At 39.6% G+C, this 18,572-nt stretch overlaps 2 protein-coding genes and 1 long non-coding RNA gene across 8 annotated transcripts in view; 1 reads left to right on the top strand and 2 right to left on the bottom strand.

The window, feature by feature from the left end:
* DYNC2H1 (dynein cytoplasmic 2 heavy chain 1) overlaps positions 1 to 3,563 on the bottom strand; it is a 289,645-nt gene extending 286,082 nt beyond the window's left edge. For 2 of the 3 annotated variants that reach the window (XM_070490369.1, XM_070490368.1), the window contains exon 1: positions 3,173 to 3,562. In XM_070490369.1, the coding sequence (XP_070346470.1) occupies positions 3,173 to 3,367 (195 nt within the window). In that variant the 5' untranslated portion in view covers positions 3,368 to 3,562. Of the gene's footprint in view, positions 1 to 3,172 lie in introns of all 3 variants that reach the window. The other variant, XM_070490370.1, reaches the window with a different exon arrangement.
* An 11-nt stretch (positions 3,564 to 3,574) lies between these two features.
* The window catches only part of DCUN1D5 (defective in cullin neddylation 1 domain containing 5), a 39,513-nt gene continuing 24,515 nt past the window's right edge, over positions 3,575 to 18,572 (top strand). Inside the window, exons 1-3 of one of the 4 annotated variants that reach the window (XM_070490372.1) lie at positions 3,593 to 3,655; positions 6,547 to 6,661; positions 16,269 to 16,940. In XM_070490372.1, coding sequence (XP_070346473.1) covers positions 16,855 to 16,940 — 86 coding nt within the window. In that variant the 5' untranslated portion in view covers positions 3,593 to 3,655; positions 6,547 to 6,661; positions 16,269 to 16,854. Of the gene's footprint in view, positions 3,656 to 6,546; positions 6,662 to 16,268; positions 16,941 to 18,572 lie in introns of those variants that run through there. The other 3 variants (XM_014860024.3, XM_044753471.2, XM_044753473.2) reach the window with 3 other exon arrangements.
* On the bottom strand, positions 8,140 to 16,402 carry LOC106843121 (uncharacterized). Its single transcript, XR_001401107.3, has 3 exons — positions 16,266 to 16,402; positions 14,593 to 14,696; positions 8,140 to 10,822 (listed from the first exon to the last, which is right to left on the bottom strand). It is a non-coding gene; the product is annotated as an uncharacterized lncRNA (long non-coding RNA).

Here is an 18,572-nt window from a genome sequence, read left to right on the forward strand (position 1 = left end):
TCATATAACTAGATAAAACTGGAACTGGACGAGCTAAATTGGAATTCACTAAAGCAACCATGTTCAGAATAGGTCAGCTCCTAGGAATTAGTTCATTAGCCGAAAAGCATGGTGCCCAAAGCAAGTTTTTGCATTATATACACACTTTCACAGTTGTTATCATTTCTTTTTCCAGGAAAAGAAGTCTATGCATTAAAAAAAACTTCAAATAAGTTTACTACTGCACATGAAAAACACCTTATAGATGAGTGAGCTTTCATGCTATTTTTCTTTTGTCCTAATCACTGTAAATTTTTTAGCCACTAGGAAGGAACTGGCATTTACTTGGGGTGTTGCTGCATTTCTCAAACTTTCATTTCCGCACATTAGAATTCTATTGCTATTATGATCATTTTATTCCAATTACAAGCAAGTGAGAATAACAAGCTGAAGATATGTAGACTTGAAAAATTCACTCTTTAGTAATTAAATGGTACATACTCATACTTTCCTCCTCCCACCTATCTGATAAAGAAAATATGCATTTTATTACCATACTTTGAAAACAGCAGCTATAGCCATTGGCCGAAGCTCCCTAGGGCATCAGTCAGGACAGAGTTTTGTCCTAGCAGAGTCAGAGTTGAAGCAAAGGATCAGTGGCTACAGCTGCTCCTCAATCCCCGAGGAAAGGAAAATTGAGAATCAGGACTCCTAGCCATCTCTCCTCCCAGTTTCTCTATCATTGGTAACCATTATTTCCTCTTAACAAACTATAATTTGGCAACTATTAATTCAAGGTGTAAAGTTGTTCTTCCATACTCATGCATTTACATATTGCCTATGGCTACTTTCACACTACAATGACAGAGCTGAAGTTGCAACAGAGAGCCTTACAGCCTACAAAGCCTAAAATATTTATTATCTAGCCTATTACAGAAATTTAGCCAACCTCTATTCTAAATCATAAACCAGATCACATCTCTCTCTTGCTTAAGATTACCAGTGACTTCCTATTTCAACCTAAATGGTGTACAAGATCCTAAACAATCAGCCCACATCAAATCTTCCACACGCTCCAGTCATCCATTAAACTTCAGCAATCACTCTGGATTTTTTTCCCTATCCCTTGAAACCAAGGTGAGACCCAGCTCAGGGCCTTGGTACTTATTTCTTTTGCTCAGAACACTCTTCCTCTAAATCTTACATCTGCCTACAATTTATCATTCAAATCTCACTTTAAAGGTCATTGATCCAGACAACTATTACCTTCTACACTATTTTACTGCAGTTCTCCACCCCACTCCCATCATTACTTTAACGTTACTCTACTTTCATCGTGACAGCACTTATCAATAGCCAAAAGAATGTTACATTATATATCTGTGTGCATGTATTTAGCCTATCTTTATCCGCTCGAATGTTACTCCCTGAAGCCAAACTCCAGCGTGTTCATGGCTGTATCCCAGCACCTAGGACAGTGCCAGACCCATAGAAGGTACTCAATAAACATGTGTTAACTTATTAAATCATGCTGACTCTCAGACATCTACAGAATAACATAAGACGTAAGAAAACATTTTCAAATATAACTAAAAACCTGTAGCATGGTGTATGACTAAAAACAAAATACAGTGTTAGGTTCTACTGGTAATAGCATTAACTTAAAAAAGTTATAGCTTCAATTCGCAGTAACTAATCCAAGATACATTTTCACAAATCCAAACCTCTCCTTATCTTGTTCTCCCATTACACTCGAATCTTTCAGTGGCATTTACAACATTGTGCCCCAATTTTATACTTTGTTGAGTATATGTCATCCTGGACCACTCTAGAGTGAGGTTCTGGAGGGGAGAAGCACGGGGTCCTATTCTGAATTATCCCACCTATTAGAGAAGTGGAGTAGTTAACACTTAGGATGTAACCTTTGTGCATTACTTTCCTCAGCTATAAAATGGAAATAAAAATAGTACCCATCTTTTACTATTGTGAACATTAAATGAGCCAATACACATAACGTGCTTAGAACAGTGCCTGACAGAATGTAAAGAGAAATATAAACGTTAGCTGTGATCTTCCATCCTTATTATCATCGTAAACCCACCAAGCCTAGTAAAGTGTTTTGCATATATTGAGTTCAAAGCAAGAGTTTATTGTGGGCCAGCCAGTGGCACAGCAGTTAAGTGTGGACATTCCACTTCTGTGGCCCGGGGTTCGCAGGTTTGCATCCCAGGTGTGGACACGGCACCACTCATCAAGCCATGCTGTGGCAGGTGTCCTACATATGAAGTGGAGGAAGATGGGCATGGATGTTAGCTCAGGGCCAGTCTTCCTCAGCAAAAAGAGGAGGATTGGCAGATGTTAGCTCAGGACTAATCTTCCTCAAAAAAAAAAAATGTTTATTGAATAGGACTGAATTAAATCCAGGACAAAGGATTCATAGCAAATGGGGTGAATGATTCAACCATCCTATAAAAATGCACCCAATACTTGCTGTGTGTCAAATACTCTATTACACCTAGGGATATGGGTGAACACAAAAGGAAGAGGTCTGAAATGTCTATGATTTGTTAACTTTCATCCATTTACGGGGTCCCTTTAATGTGTGAGGCAATTTTTTACTCTGAGGTTTATATATATGTAAGTCCTGATTGCAAATGCAATCATCTCTTAAGCAATTCGGCCAGTGAAGGCAGCAGTGCAATAAATAAATCAATACATTACACGTTGTACATCAAAAAAGAATTTAAACTTTGTATCATATCATTTAGTAAAAGATTTGAATTCCAAACTAATCTTTTCCCGGAGCAACTTTAAACTCAGTGCAGTGCTAGCCCAAAAAAAGATACACTAGAATTTGCCCCAAAGAACTTTAAAAAGGAGGAAAAACAATTTAATAATTAAATAAAGTAAATGTTTTCTTTTTAGATATAATCCATCTGTAATCTTTAAAAAAAAAACTAGAAAAGAATATAATTGTTCTGTTCAGGTGTGTGGACAGGGCATCTCCTTGGGTCAGATGGGGGACGCAAGCTTGGAAACTACACGCAGAAGCTCGAGGCCAACGCAGCCAAGGCAGAGACAGCCTTAGGGTCTTGAAGAGGATCCCGCGAGAAGGCTGAAGAAGAACCCAACATCTCTCTGGCTGAGCCTGCGACGTTAAGAGAGATCAGGGCAGGGGTGCAGGGAACCATACCGTGTTGGAAAAGGAGATTCCGGCGTCGGATCGCTGTACCCTAAGGAGCATCTGGTTCCCGTCATCCAAGAAGTTGTTGATTTCAGGACCGTTGTAGAGCAGTGGCTGGTCCCAGGGTTCCGACACCAGTCCAAAATAATTCTGGGTAGTAGTGAAGATGAAAATCTTCCGAACGTCCCCAGTTCCGCCCGCCATGATTTCGGAGAAGGGAAAAGGGGAGGGAGGGCGGAAAACTGGGAACAAAGAAGAAACCAATCGGGAAGGAAATGCAGGGAAGAGCAGAGCTGTGCTCAAACCCGGAGCCTGCCAGCCTGCCCGTAGCGCTTCGCGGTTGCCAGGACCGGTCGCTATGGCGACGGAGCATTGCGGCGGCGCCGTCGCCGGCGCGCAGGCGACGTTACCATCTCGGGCACGCGCACGCAAAGCTCTCGGAGACGATCGACCACCTCGGAGCTCCTTAGCTGCTCGCCGCGGTCATCGATTGTAAGGAATTCGGGCAAGTTTGTGTCAGGTCGCAGAACCTGCCTTTTATTCTCTATACTGATTTGTTATAACACGTAATTAGAAGAGATATAGCTAGTCTTCAAGTGCCGCAGCGTGGCCTGGATTTGGGAGAGCTGGGCTCTAGTGCTCCCTCTCCTCCTGCCCCCGTCAGCAAACCACTGTGTTAGCGTCAGGTTCCACACCTGTAAAATGGGGAAATACTATCTAGGTTGTAATAAGTATTTTAAGAGATCAGTATTTAAAATTCGTTTTTTGAAGAGCTGATAAAGAATAGGAGTTCGATACAATGTTAATTTACTTCCTCGATCTTCCTCCACTCCTTTCTGCTTTGGTTTATTTCCCACCATTATTTTTATTTTGTTATTCTATTATTAGTTTCAGAAAAATTTAACCACCAATTTTTCATCACAGCCATTACCTGAACACACAGCCGTATTTGTAAAATAACCAAAACATACAATGATCTTGTTAATTTGTGTTATAACAAGCACAACTAAATACTGAAGAAATATAGATATGAAATCAGGCTTCGTTCTTTTCTATCCAATGGCATCACTATAAACTACTAAACTGCTAGTCATTTATCCCAGTGTTCATCAAAGACTCTGAATTCAATCATTTTCTTCTAAAATCATGCTGCTATGTGCCAAGTAATGAACTAGGCCCCAGAGACATAGTGCCTGCCCTCATAGGATTTTTGGTCTGGTCAGTCATCATCTCAGCCCTGATTTTAGATCATCCTAAGGAACATAACCATATACAGATTTTTTTTATTTGCCCTTAATAATCACAACTTCCTCCTAAAACTATATAATTTTAGAATTAGAAAGAGTGTCTTTTTATCTGCTGAGCATCTTAAGATTTGGGAGTGGGAACTAAAGACAGCTGAATTGCTCTAAATTATAAAGGGAAATGAAGTCAAATTCTCATGAAATAACCCAAGAGGTGGGAGAGGAGTCAATGAGATGGATGCTGACCCCTGGATGGGAAAAAATCCAAACATGAACCCAGGGTGACTGAGTAGTCAAAATGTGTTTTAAAAGCAAAAATGGCTAATATGGATACAGAGATTCTTGCTCTGCAATAGGCATTATGACCCTTCCCAAAGTCTTCAAGAAAGTCTTCATTACTCACAAATGCTTGGTCTAGGTGAGTTGTCTTGGTGGAAATGTGTGAAATGGCTGTATTTAGCATCCATAGCAATATCGTGAATAAGAATGCAACACGTGTAGGAACATGAGTCTAGAAAGCAGATGAGAGCATGAGAATGTCATCCTGCAAGGAATTTGTAGAAATCTTGGGCAAGCTTTGGACTTCCACAAGATAAGAAATTTGAGTATTTGAATCAAGGTTAACCCAGATGTCAAGAAACAGGAACCCCAGTTGACATATAAACCCCATGAGGGTTGGGATTTTGTGTATCTTGCTCACTGCTGTACAACCAGAATTAAGCATAGAGTAGAAAACAGGATAGACAAGGTCCCTGTACTCATGAGGGTTCAATAAAGAAGAAAGGATCTGAGTTAAATAACTTACCTAGGGCCACAGAGACAGTAAGTTGTAGAACCAGGATTCATACCCAATTCCAAACCAATCTAGACACTGTATCACAGTGGTAGACAGCCAGCTATCCACCAAAATATAGTGCCATTCTAGACGATCTCTAAGGTATCTCCATCTATAACATGAAAGTGACTAGAGGAAAAGGTTTTTCCTGTTTTATCCATTATGCTTGACAAATATTAGGCAAATTATATTAAAGATATAGTGTTAGTTATAAAGTATTGCCCCACTTATTAAATACATTCTTTATACTCATTCAATTTAAAGAAAAAATACTGTAGGATTGTTATAATATTTTTCATATTAAAGCAATAATCATCGAGTTACTATTCTTGGACAGTCTTGGGGGGCTGCACATGAAAAGAATGCCATTTCAGAACCTCTTCTTCAAATTTGCAGAAGCTGAAACTTACTCTAGAGCATGATATTTACAGATTTCAATCACCAGTATAATAAACTATAACTTGAATATGACAGTTAATGTTCAACTCAAATACTTAAATATATTTACCTCTATACATTTTCACGTGTCTCTATAGAATAAAAGGAATTCTATTTCTTCGGACTCTGTTCCTAAGTCAGTGAATAGTCACTATTCTGGTTACCTTTACTAATAGGGAGCCAATTCTTCCTGCAGTCAATTGCACTGAAAATATATGAGGAGAATGGAAGTAGATTTGTAAGCATGGGAGTTAGTGTTTATTGGTTTATAACATATAGAGGAAGATAATTCTTTCATCCGCATTTCTGCCCACCTCCCTCCCCACCTAGTCCTGGGCATGGTTGAGGACGTGGAGGAATAGGCCAGAAATGTGATAATGTGGGGATGATCTTCCCCAATCCCCACTGACAAAAACAACCAGAAACAGACATCAGAGGAGAACAAAATCAAAGTGTGGAGTTACTTGCAGATAGTACTTTTGTGTTTCATTATGAGAAAATATACTATGATTAAATAATTTAAATATTTTGAATCTTCTATCAGATGTTAAATACTATTCATTTGAATGCTGGTGCTTCATTATGTATTAAAAATTAGATCTCAAAGTTCATTTTAAATATAATATTAATGGCAAGGATTGTAAGAGGCATGGCAGAGACAGTACCCTAAAGCTGTTGTCTTTTAAAATAAAAGGAACACCAGTTTTGGGAGAAATTTTTTTTTAAGTATTGTTTTGAGATGTTTTATACTTCCTGGTAAAAAATTATTTCTACTTCTTAAGTTTTAGTTTATAATTACCTTATGTAAGAGTTCTCTTGAATACTCACAATTTTTTTAATTAACAATATATCTTATTCTTATTGAGGGAAAAGAAACCATATGGCAAAGCATTTATTGGCTCTTAAAGTCTCTGCACATAAGTTCCATTGATATTTTTTTGGCCAAGCAAGTCACGGTCACATCTAACTGCAAATGAGCAGGTAAGTGCAACTGGACCTTGTGGACAAAAGGAAAGAGAGCTATAGAATATTTGGGAACAGTCCTAATGACTACCATAACTTCAAATGTCTTTCAAACTAAGAAAAAAATACTGCTCAGACTAAGCAAAATAAGCTATACTCTTTCTTTTTGCTCTGCCATAGTAACCAATAACGTCCTAGATAGTGGTTGTTCTAATGACAAAGAACAGAGTCTCCAGCTGATTCTTGACCAACGTGTCCTGTGAGCCAGCAAACAAATTTTGTTGTCTTATACGATGAGCTACTGGCTTCTTTGTTGCTCCGGTCTAATCTAGCCCAGCCAACTGCATATAGAGCATGCACTCTCCCACCCCACTGTCTCACACCCAGGCCATTTCACTAGTTTATATAACCTACCAGGCCCTGTGGGCATGGGAGTTTGTAAAACTGCTCTATAGAATGCTGTCTTAATGAAGTCTGTTGCACCTATACCAAATTATGTGATAATCATTTGTCTGATAAATTGAGATAATACTTTTAATTTTGCCTTTCAGTGTCATGAAGTATGCTAGTGAAACTACTGTTTTTAAGTTCTTGGTTTAAAAAATTTCAAAACATATTAATAAGTAATCTTTTCTTCTATAATGATGCTGATTATTCTTTTAGATGCTTTGATGCTGCTTTCTTTACAGTGTGCGTGATCTAGCTTACCTTTTATTCACAGGAAACAGTCTTGCTTAGCCTTGTAACTGAATGCTGTTGGAGAGGAAAAATTTCTCCTCTACCCTTCCAAGTTCTTCTGGCTGGTCTAAGAATTAAATTGACATGAGACAGATTAACAAGAGAAAATCAAACTTAATTACATATGTATGGGAACCCCAAAGATATGAGGTTCCCAGAAATTCAGGCAATGGAGGCTAAGGAGAAGGGGTTAGGGATTTGGAGTTCAAAGGGGAGGAAGACAATTTGTAGGACATTGGGAAAAGCAATGGTTTGGTAAACAATTATTTGCCATGCTATGCAGAGACAATGAGATACAGAGGACTTTGATCATACAGGCCTTGTGAAGTTTTTCCCACTCTACCAAACCTAGCTCATATTCTTTGATCATAGCTCTTCTCCTGGAACAGCCCCTTTTTCTAAATTCTTTAGCCAGTTAAGAGGGAGGTAAAAAGCAGAACTTCCTGAGTCTTTACATTTCTTAAAAATAATCACTTTAAAATAACCCTCATCCCAAAGAGACACATTGTGGGGTAGCAAATTTTGTTCCCCTAATGTTCCCTTTAATATTGTTTAAAAAATACATAACCACTGATATAAAATGCAGAAGGGAAAGCTTTTTTATACTATGACAACTATTAATAAAAATGTTCACATAAGCTATTACTTTGAATCTTTTATTTTCTAGTTCTATTTCCGTTTTTATTTACATAAAAGGATTGTTGAATAACATGCAGTTAAATTAGAGCTTTCTGCTTCACAGCCCAGCGTCTTTTTTTGGATAAATTGTGTGATAAAATAACCCTCTGACATCACAGCCTGTTGCTATGAGAATAGAACATCAAAAACTTGGCAGTATCAATTTACTCAGCAGGATAGCTCAGGATAAATTTACAGAAAAAGAAGCCAAGTTACAATTCCCAGTTTTCAAGCATTGCTTGGCACCTTTAATCCCTAAAGATATCTAATATGAAATTTGAAATTTTACACCTTTAAGAAACATATTCACTGAAACTAATGAAAGTGATTCCTATCACGTGTAGTGTTCTTGTCAGAAATGGGGCTATGAAGTCAATGAATACACATTTTGGGGAGTCTTTTATTAGAGAAAGGAAAGGAATCTAAGATCTCCATGTGATGCACACACCCTTCTATGAGGTTCAAATATGTTCCTCATGGTCCAGCAACCTATAAACTAAAAAAAGTAAGTTATCTGGACTTCCTCCTGGAGGAAACTCTGGGAGCTTGATGGTTGTTTTAAGACTCAAAGTCTTTTTTTTTTAGTCTAAGCACATGGTTTCCTTAACAATACAATTCCTTTAAAAACTTAGTAGGCTTTCTGATGTATTTGCTTTTAGTTCCATATTCTAAAGTCCACATTCTAATTCTTTCCTATATATAATTCTCAAGAATAATTTATTTCTTTGCTTCCTCGTACACATGCCCCTCTCTCTCAAGCTAACGAAGCTATTTTGAGGCTATCTGAAACAAGAGGTTTGAATGGCAAGGTTAAAACTCTTAACCTAATCTTTGCAAAAAGAATGTCACTTTTTTTTTTTGAGGAAGATTAGCCTTGAGCTAACATCTGCCACCAATCATCCTCTTTTTGCTGAGGAGGACTGGCCCTGAGCTAACATCTGTGCCCATCTTCCTCTACTTTATATGTGGGACACCGACCACAGCATGGCTTGCCAAGCAGTGCCATCTCTCCGCACCCAGGATCCGAACCGGTGAACCCTGGGCAGCTGAAGCGGAACGTGCGAACATAACTGCTGCACCACCAGGCCGGCCCTACGTTTTTTTTTTAAACTGAGAGACCTTTTAGTGCCTTTGTCACTTAAAACTTTTTCTAGTCTTCTCTCTTATTGCTCAGCGTCTAGGAGCAGTAAACTTTTCTAGCCCTGAAAGGACTTCGATCTCTAGAATCCCTTAGTACTCTTCTATTTCTTCTAGAAAACGAACCAGTGGTCCTCTGAGCTCCCCTATTTCTTGTAATATCTTGCTAAAGGCAGATATGTGTAACCAACATGCTAACACTCTACCTCCATCTACTTCCCATAGAGTTAGAGTCTCACTAGGCTCATGGTCAACTTCTACTTCTCTCTGGGGACAATTTTACTAAATATTTTACTGAAGCACACTAGAGCTCTGTGGCTAACCAGCCTGCCATTCTGTTTCTTTGCTGCCTGACTACTTACTCTACACAACATATTTTAAGTTCTGTATGGCAGCACCCTCCTTCCAATCACCAATGTCTGCATTCATGTGGTAGAATTACTGTCATTTACTAAATATGTCTGGATTTCCCCTTTCTTAGCACATAGTAGGACTGCACTTTTTTACTCTTTTTAAAGATAGTCACAACCATTTGACTTGTTTTGACCTTTGAAATGTAAGTCAAAGTGATATATCACATATGCACAGAAAACCTAAAAGCCAATGTATGATTTACCATGCTTCTTTCCCACTGCTGTGGTGATTGTGGAAGCAGAAGTCAAGATGAACTTTTTATCAGCTTAGCTCCCTGAGTAGCTAGGATGAGTATAGTCTTCTTCATGGCATACCATAAACAAGAAATAAACTTGTTCTTATCATAGATATTGAGATTTTGGTGTCACTTGTTATTGTCGCATAGCTTCGTCTTGACAGATTTGGTCAAGGTATGGCAAATGTTACAATGAACAACCCCAAAATTTCAGTGGCTTAACATAGTAGAACTTTATTTCTCCTTCATTTGACAGTTCTTTGTGGTCCTTGGCCGGCAGTCTTCCATGTGATGATTCAGGGATCTAGACCTTTGCCATTTTGTGGCTCCATTATCCCTTAGGATAGTAGAATTCTCTCCTGAGTTATTTGAATCTGGCTGATTAGCAGGTAAAGAGTGAAGCCTTATGCAGGAGATTTTCATGGCAATTCTTGACTGCAGGAGAGGGTGGGAAATGTAATCTTACCGTGTCTCCAGAATAAGAAAGAATGACTTTTAATGAACACATAGCACTCTTTGACACAGAAACCTGGAGCTCCATTGGATGAACCTGTGGATCACTCAGGCCTTGACTTGCTTTAAAGGTGTGTGCAAGGCTGGCTTCAAGAGCATGCAATGTATGCAGTCGAACAAGGCTCTGTGCTTAGAAGGGCTTGCACTTGGTTTAATAGTATGCTTACACAGAGCATTAAATAATTTTTGAAAAAGGGACTCTGCATTTTCATTTTGCTCTGGGCCTCGCAGATTATGCAGCTGGTCCCAGGTGTAGGTTATACCAGGAGGATGTGCAGATGGAAGCCTTAGCTGCATACAGAATGTGGAAGAGTTCAGTGAAGATTGTCAGAGAATTCTCTGGTTGTTTAGCCCATAGAGAGAAAATATCTTGAAAAAATTTTTTTGTGCTTTTCTTTTTTGTACATTCTTCCTCATGATCATTATAGTCACTGTCATTCTCATTGCCTCAAGGAGAATTATTACTGTAAAATCAGAAATGAAAAACAGTTGTTTAGTTTTACTTTCAAAATATGCCCTTGAAACCCCCGATATTAAAAAAAATGCGGTTGAAAGCCAAAACTTTTGATTCCCATGAGCAATATTTTCTTTAAAGACAAGAAGGCTCTTGCAAATTAAAAGTCCGGGCCCTGAAAGAGGCAGAGCATAGAGTTTATGCCATAACAATTGAAGGTTATCTTGGCTAGGAGACACATTCAAGAGTTAGACAGGCTCAAACTTGGAGAAGCTCTCTATGAGGCTAGAGATGAGGGAATGAGTTCATGTGAACTAATCTGCTGTGTGCTGAATAGTGAGGACCTTCAGTAACTGCCCACATGTCACCTATGGATTTTCCAAAGAAGTGATGCGTAACCACAACTGGAGAATTTGCTGAGTGCTATTCAAACTGGCCTGTGTAGACAACCCTATTTTTAATGGCTAAGAACGTGGTTAGGATCCCTGAAACTAAAGACAGGGTCTTTTGACATTCAGAAAGGTGGTGGTGACATGGCAAGGAAAGCACCATTACCAGAATTTGGATGGAAAAATAGAGCAACTCACCCCTTTTACATGCCTCCTTCTTTGCAATCCCTTCCTTTGATTCTGTGGACCACCTTAAATAAATCCCCTTTCTAGACCAGTAGAACTTCATTTTTTTGGGTAGACCCCAAGGACCCTAAGGACTATGTATGAATACATAATGATGTATCCAGCTGATCATCATTATGTACCCCTTAGTTTTAATAGCAGTTTCACATTTATTTTCCTATTTTTTCAACAATGCACTGCTGTCATGTCTAGATAAGGCATACATTATTATTTTATCATACAGATGGCAAAACTGAGTCACAACGTGATTATGTTTTTTATACGAGATTGCAAAGTTAAAAAAGGCAAATCCATCAGTCTAATGGTGGTTCTCATTTTAAGAAACCATTTCCACTATGCCATCTTTCCAATATTAAATTTGGGAAGTAAACAGCGTGACAAAAACATGACAAACATCTATGCTTAAGACTGTAAAATGCTTATAAGAACACACCTACACACAAGCTGCCTGCACTCACTTTTGGTCTTCTCTACCACTCATTCAAAAAGAGTTCTTCTCTGCAGCAAGTCATCAAAACAATACACTCTCTGCCAGTAATTTTAATTTTGTGAACTACTTTTCTTCATTTGGGGTACATATTCACATGTTGGAAGGCAAATCAAGTGTCCATCTTAATATGATTTCCCTGCTGAGCACTTATTCTTAGTCCTCTTGGTTAAATTTCAAGTTGAAAGTGCTTTGTTTGGGGCCACCTGATAGGCCAGACAATGCTTTCTTCCTATGATCCCACATCCAGAATTTTATGAATTCTGACCTTTCTAAAGGCATCGAACCTAAGTGGCTCTCTCTTGACTTATTACTTTCTTCCCACACTCTACTAGTTTTAAATTTTTATTTATTGATTTCTGTTGACTTTGACTTTTTTAAAAATAAAGTTTGTATTTAAAAGAGTTTTAGATTTACAAAAAAAATTGTAATGATAATACAGAAAGTTGCCATATATCCCACACCCAATTTCCCCTATTCTTAACATCTTACATTAGTATGGTACATTTCTCACAATTCATGAGCCAATATTGATTTATCATTATTTTTATTAATTAGACTCCATTCTTGATAGGGAGTGGCAAGGGTCTAGAAGAACGTGTGGGTTGAGAGATATTTCAACCATCTTTGGAAAAGAAAATCTGCCACAGTGAGGTATAAGTAGAAACCAATCTTATGCTTTTCCCTACTGCCCCGTTAAAACTGCTCTGTGAACTTTCTTCCCTGGATTTTGGATAAAATCTCATTCTAATCCCATACTCTTGTAGACTGTATTTATCTTTATTTGGTGCCCTTCTCTGCCAGAGGATTACACATTCCTATCTTGATGAACTCAAGAGTAGCCTCAGGTGTGTGACTTGAACAGAAGTGATACAAGCCACTTCAGAGCAGAACCTTTAACAGCCAGCATGGGGTTCCATGTTTTCCTTTCCGTCTGTCTGTCATGATGACAAGCAACGTTCCAGATAGTGGTACTGCCTCAGGCTAGGTCCCAGAGTGCACCAGGGCCACAGTCAGGCTGCAATTGATGTACTCTGGCACACTGCTTTAGGAGGTATGGGGTACATGGTCTGTGTTACATAGTTCTGCACTGTTAACCCTCTCTAAAACACTAGGAGTTCTCATGGGCTTTACTGAAGCTCCAAAACAGAAAGTCCTGTTTTAACATCCCATTTCTCTGGGTTTACAGGCATGGAAATATTTTACAAAATTTTGACCTAGAAGGTTGTTTTGAAAATCAGTGTTAATGTATGGAGAGCATTTTTATAGATCCAGGACCACAATAACATGTGGCATCCCATAAAACACTTAATTTCTGTGTTGCTTGTTTTTCTGGCAAGTGGAAATGCCCTATTTTAAGCAGGTGTTAAGAAAAAATGAACTGAAATAAAATAAACAATATATAAATTAACACATTTTAGGGCACTATTTTTGGCTGCTTTAATACAAATACAACTATTTTAAAAGCTGTTTTTAATGGCTTCGTTCTATAACCCCCAAGAGCTAAAGGATGTGTGTATAACCAACATGTCAAATAGATGACAGAGCTATGGCTCAGGCTCAAGTCTTTTTGCCTACTGTGCTATTTGGCATAAATATACATCTACCATCTTTAGAAATGGATATTATTTAGTCGTTTTTTTACTATATCCTTCTATGTAACAGTAGGATAAGAAGAAGGATAAAGGAAGTTATGTGTCTTACCTAAAGTCACTGAGTATCTTCTTTGGGTCTGAAACCAGAACACATGAGTTTCTGCTTAAAGTAAATGCTTTATCCCTCCCTTCTCATGACTTTCATTAAAAAATTCTACTACACGACAGAGAACCACAGTACTCTGTCATAGTTTGTTTCTCCATTATAGGTGCCTTCTTGATGGAAAATAATGTACTATTCGTGTTTTGGTAAGCATCAGAAAAGATCAAAACCATATAAGTAGGCATTTCTATCCTGCTCACAGGCAGTGATGCTATCAATATGCCCCTTCTGTGAGAGTAATTGGGATGAAGGAATGCTTCATTTTGAGAATGGAGGTATGGTGGTGGCAATAGATACTGATCAGAGAAGACAATGAAGAAAATGGTCTACATGAACCTGGAAATCACCCTCTCCTTAATGTCATTGACAAGTATAGATTACTGACACTATTCTTTGTTCATAACGTTCTCTTGACTAGAAATAGGCCGCATATATTTCCCCCTCCAGACTGTAAGCTTCATGAATGCAGGAGTCCTGCCTCCCTTTTATATCCCTAAACCCAGCACAGTTCCTGGGTTAAGTGATCATTAAATATTATTTGAATAACAGACTGGATGAATGAATACCATACATAAAGCCAGTCTTTTATCTATTTTTCAGAGAATTCTATAGATGCAAGTAGGCTCCTATCCAGTCACTGCATTCAGCTGAATCTCCAGAATCTACAGGTATGGTCGGGTCTTCTTCCTTAGGTCTAGAAGTAGTTCTTTATCATCCAGTGACCTGTGAACTAAGAGACAATTATCTGCTTCCCGCTCTCATGCAATAAACAACAGTGGAGAGTGGACACGATAACCACAATAAATATTCCTATTTAGAAAAGAATCAAAGATGTATAGTTGTCACTGGTCCATAGCAATGCTGGTATCCTGCTAGACAGACATTATGAAGGTTTCTTACCCATCATTAGGCCTTAATTCTGCTCTCTGGAGGGATATCCCTTAAACATTGTCCTCCAAGGTCTTACTCTTCATCCTTTAGAATTTTATTCCATTTCCTTTGTCCTATTTGGAAAAAGGCATATTTAGCTTTTGCAGCTCACTTATTGAAGAAATCAGCTTGGTTATTTCTAATGGTGTTTTGTCATTGTTTTGTTTTGTGGGTTTTTTTGGGGGGGTTCACACTTTTTATATCAACTTTACTGAGGAGTAATAGTCATACAATAAAGGGCATACATTTTTAATTGTATAGTTCAATGAGTTTCAACAAGTATATATACCACCACCTCAATCAACACATAGAATATGTCTATTATCCAAAAAGTTCCCTTGTACCTCTTTGCAGTCAGTCTTCCCCCTCCATCCTCATCCCATCCCAGTCCCCCAAGCATCACTGATATGCTGTCTTATAGAAAAGTTTTGCCTGTTCTAGTATTTCACCAATATCAGCTAGTGTTCAAATTTCCTATTGCCTCATAAATGTCATGATATTGATTAAATTATTTGAATCAAGATTCAAATAAGAACCACATATGGAAAGTGATTGATCTGTCTTTTAAAATTTATCTCTCCCTCTCTAATAATTTGTTGTGGAATCTGGGTTATTTAGTCTGCAGATTTTCTGACAATCTAGATTTTGCTGATTCTATTGTTAACATGTTCCTCCATCCACTACTTACAGATGGCATCTCTTTTTAGAGACTTGATCTTATTCAGATTTGATTTTTTGGCCTCACACATTTTTAATTGGGTTGTAGGATTACAGCATTCAAGAACAACATTCTTTTGGTTGTAAGTAACAGAACTTAATTGCATTCTCAAAATAGTGAGATTTATTGGCTCATGCATCTGAAAATACCAGGGCATATCATAGATTCAGGACTCATATCATAAAATCATGTCTTGGTTTTTGTCCTTCTGTTTGATTCTATCTCTTCTGAGTTCTGGCTTCATTCTCCACATCATCTCAAGTTAAAGTCTATAGGAAATAAAGTTGTTTCCTGATTGTTCAATGTCATGTCATGGCACTGACTGGCAGGTCTTGAGTCCCCTGTCCATTCTGAACCAATTAAGGGCACTAGGGAAATATGATATTCTGATTGGCCAGATGAGGGTGCCAAGGTGGAGGCAGTCTCACCAGAACCGCATCAACTGTTACTGAATTTAAAGAGACTTTCAGTCCTCTCCCATAACAGTTGGTTTACAGGTGTGAACTTATTTTACACATATATATTGACTAAAACGACTTTCTACTATATAATCTTTACATGCAATAAGTTTTATTTATAAAGAATACTTAAGTGGAGCTGGAACGATTACAAGTGAATTGGGTAGTAAGGATTGGGGAAAGGCCCCTTAGAATTGTCCCCCAAATTCCTCTTTACTGGGTCAGCGATCACCTACTCTTGTCTGAGAGGTGATCTCTGTAGAAATAGAAATAGTAGAGCTAAGTTTTTCTAAGGGGAAAGGTGATACGCGGAAGTCAGGTATGGCGGAGAAGTGGAGGTGGGAGAGCGGGAGCCTGACCGCCGGCCCATAAAGAAAACAATCATTTAAGGGGTGGGGAACAACTAACGTGCGCTTAATTGAGCTACTGAATGGAAGAGCTCAGAAGTGACACTTGGTTTACTTTACCAGGTTATTTTTAACGCCAACTGCAGAGTATTAGTGGTTTCATAAAACATTTCTTGGGGGTGAATACCGGCATTAGGACAAGGTGGAAGCTTCGCGAGTAAGGTCGGGATAGCCTGGCCAACCAAAGGCGCTCAACAGGCCAACAGTACACGATTTCTGCACTTCCGACGGCCACACAGCATCGCTCAGCCTGGCGGACGGCGAGCCCTGGCCACCCAGAGCCACGCCCCTCCCGGCGACCGGCTCTGCGCCTGCGTCACTTCCGGCCCTGGGCGATTCGCATCCAGGTCAGACGGAGCCTCTTGCTCTCGGAATCTGTGACTGGTGGAGGTGCCGCGCTCTCTCTTGCCGGTGTGACCAAGCCGCAGTGTCCACCGGCGAGGAGGACCCCCTGCCCCGAGCAGAGGAGGACGAGGAGGCAACCTGGGAGCGGGCGGCGGCCGGCCCGGGCCGCTCTGGTGCGGGCTGGCGACTCTGCTCCTTCCCTTGCTGCTGTCTCTGGGAACCCGGTGTCAGCACTGAGGAGTCTTCAGCGGACAGCGATCCCCTTCCCCGGCTCCCCGGCCCGCCCTGCCGGGGAGGGCGGAAGATGCCAGTGAAGAAGAAGAGAAAATCCCCTGGGGTGGCAGCGGCAGTAGCGGAAGACGGAGGCCTCAAAAAGTGTAAAATCTCCAGGTACCACTTCCCCCCACCCTTCAATCTTTCCTTCTTCCTCCTTTGCTGGACGGCAAGAGGAGGAGGAGGGGGGCCCGGTCCCCGGGGCTCGGGCTGGGGAAGAGGTAACCCGGGAGGTGGGTGCAGAACCCCGCGAGGCTCTCCGCCGGCTCCACCGCGTGTTCGGTGCGTGCGCCTGGCGCCTATAGAGGGACCGAAGAGTCGCCTCCCAGTGGAGTCTGCGTGCCCTGGAGGGTGGGGAAACAGGACTGCGTACGTAAATTGCGCTCTTTCCCTTGACCGGCTACTCCCTCCAATCTCCCCCACCCCACCCCACCCCACCCCCGGCCTTCTTTCCAGACCTAGAAGTGAGTACAGATGCGCGGAAGGGTCACTTCTAGAATTTCTTTGTAGCGTTGGGTGAAAGAAGCAGAGCATGAGCAATCTTGACCTGACAACTGCCGTGGGGATGGCAGAAAGAAAGGAAAGCTCCCTGTGCTATAATTGGCCTCCAATAATATTTGGCGTGGTCTGACCTGGATGAGCCCAGCAGGAGGCCTTTAAATCGCAGGAGCCGCATTTTCTGGAAGTATAGTGCCTCCACCTGCGCCAAGTCCCTATGTGCAGAGTTGGAAAGGCCCTGCCTGCGTTTTCTGCTCTAGCATTCAGGTTACTGTTAGCTCTCGATATAAATATTAATAACTTGAAAGCTATTGTACTCTGTATCTTCTTGGAGAAAAAGAAAACAAAGCAGAGCTGTAGTTACGGCTCTTTGACCCCATTGTATCTTGTCATTGAGGCATCACAGCAACCTTGTATGCTGCAAAAATTCATTGCAATTTAGGTGTGAGAAGTGGGTTTTGTTAATTCCCCTTATTGGATATCTTTAACTGTATCAGTAGTTGACACTTGATGTATCAACTTCAGATGCTACCATTAAAAGAAGACTGTAGCTAGCATTATAAGGAGGTTATAATAGAGCTCTCCTTAAAGAGGGATGTGCTTAAAATGTGAGGTCGGTGACTATTTAGTCTGCATCTTCTTTTCGTAATTGGTTGAATGTTTTTCCTTCATTACTGTGTTTGGCAAAATAGCCCATTTCTTGGGCTATTTCTATGAAAGGTGATGCTGTTTTCTTATACCTCTTGGTAACTCAGACTAGAATTTAACATGGTTACTCCACTAGCTCATGTTTTTATGAAATTTGCAAATTTTTTTTTTTTAGTGTTCTAACTTGTAGCCATCTTAAGTGTATAATGTATCAAAATTATTTAAATTAAGCACATTAAAATAGCTGAGCAGTCGATATTATTGGAACTCAGGTGATACTTTGCTCTATCAACTTAAAATTTTAAATATGGTACCCTTATTTTACATTGCATTACATTACTCAGTTGCAGAAGTTATAGCATTTCTGTGTCATTATGGTAATTATAACTATTTGAGCTCCTTGAGAAAAGTTTCTCTGAAGTTCGTTAACTCCTAGAGGACATTTATGAAATTCCTAACTTTTAATGATTTTATGAAAAAGATAAACAGATTCTGGGATTAAATAGCTTTAGTCCAATTATTTCTACTTTCTCTATCTTTTGGAGTTTTTTTGTGGAACTTTTTTTTTAAATCTGTGGAATTTAATTCTACCCATAAGTCCTA

This window comes from Equus asinus, chromosome 20 (assembly GCF_041296235.1).
Source record: "Equus asinus isolate D_3611 breed Donkey chromosome 20, EquAss-T2T_v2, whole genome shotgun sequence".
NCBI lineage: Eukaryota > Metazoa > Chordata > Mammalia > Perissodactyla > Equidae > Equus > Equus asinus.